Source organism: Myotis davidii, unplaced genomic scaffold (assembly GCF_000327345.1).
Source record: "Myotis davidii unplaced genomic scaffold, ASM32734v1 C62001633, whole genome shotgun sequence".
Taxonomy (NCBI): domain Eukaryota; kingdom Metazoa; phylum Chordata; class Mammalia; order Chiroptera; family Vespertilionidae; genus Myotis; species Myotis davidii.
In genome coordinates this window covers 1-358 of record NW_006333995.1, presented here as the reverse complement: position 1 = coordinate 358, position 358 = coordinate 1, and the positions used below count along the sequence as shown (strand labels likewise).

Here is a 358-nt window from a genome sequence, read left to right as displayed (position 1 = left end):
AGGACCCCGGCCCCCAGCTCCAGCAGCCGGCCCAGCTGCTCGGGGCAGAGCCTCTCCAGGTAGGCCCGGTTCTGCCTGGCCCGGATCGCGTTCTCTTCCCACTCCATCTTGGTGGCCCAGGCCCCGGGCTCCGCCGCTCTCCAGCTCAGGGTCTCGGGGCGGAACTCCAGGTGGTCCTCGCCGTCGTAGCCGTATTTCCAGAAGCCGCTGGTGCTGTTGTCCGCCCCCACCGCGCAGCCCAGGGCCACCTGCAGGGTGTGGGGCCCTGGCAACACCCCCCATTCGTTACTGAGCGAACCAAAGGAGCAGGCAGCTCTCTCCTCCACCCCCAGGACCCAGGGACCTCAGGAAGCAAACT

At 68.7% G+C, this 358-nt stretch overlaps 1 protein-coding gene across 1 annotated transcript; it reads right to left on the bottom strand.

Moving 5' to 3' along the window:
- Positions 1–4: 4 nt before the first annotated feature.
- Positions 5–344, bottom strand: LOC102762517 (hereditary hemochromatosis protein homolog; the record flags this gene model as incomplete). Its single annotated transcript, XM_006777439.2, has 1 exon — positions 5–344. A coding segment is annotated over one exon (340 nt), but the record flags the coding sequence as incomplete, so codon positions are not given.
- Between the last annotated feature and the right edge of the window lie 14 nt (positions 345–358).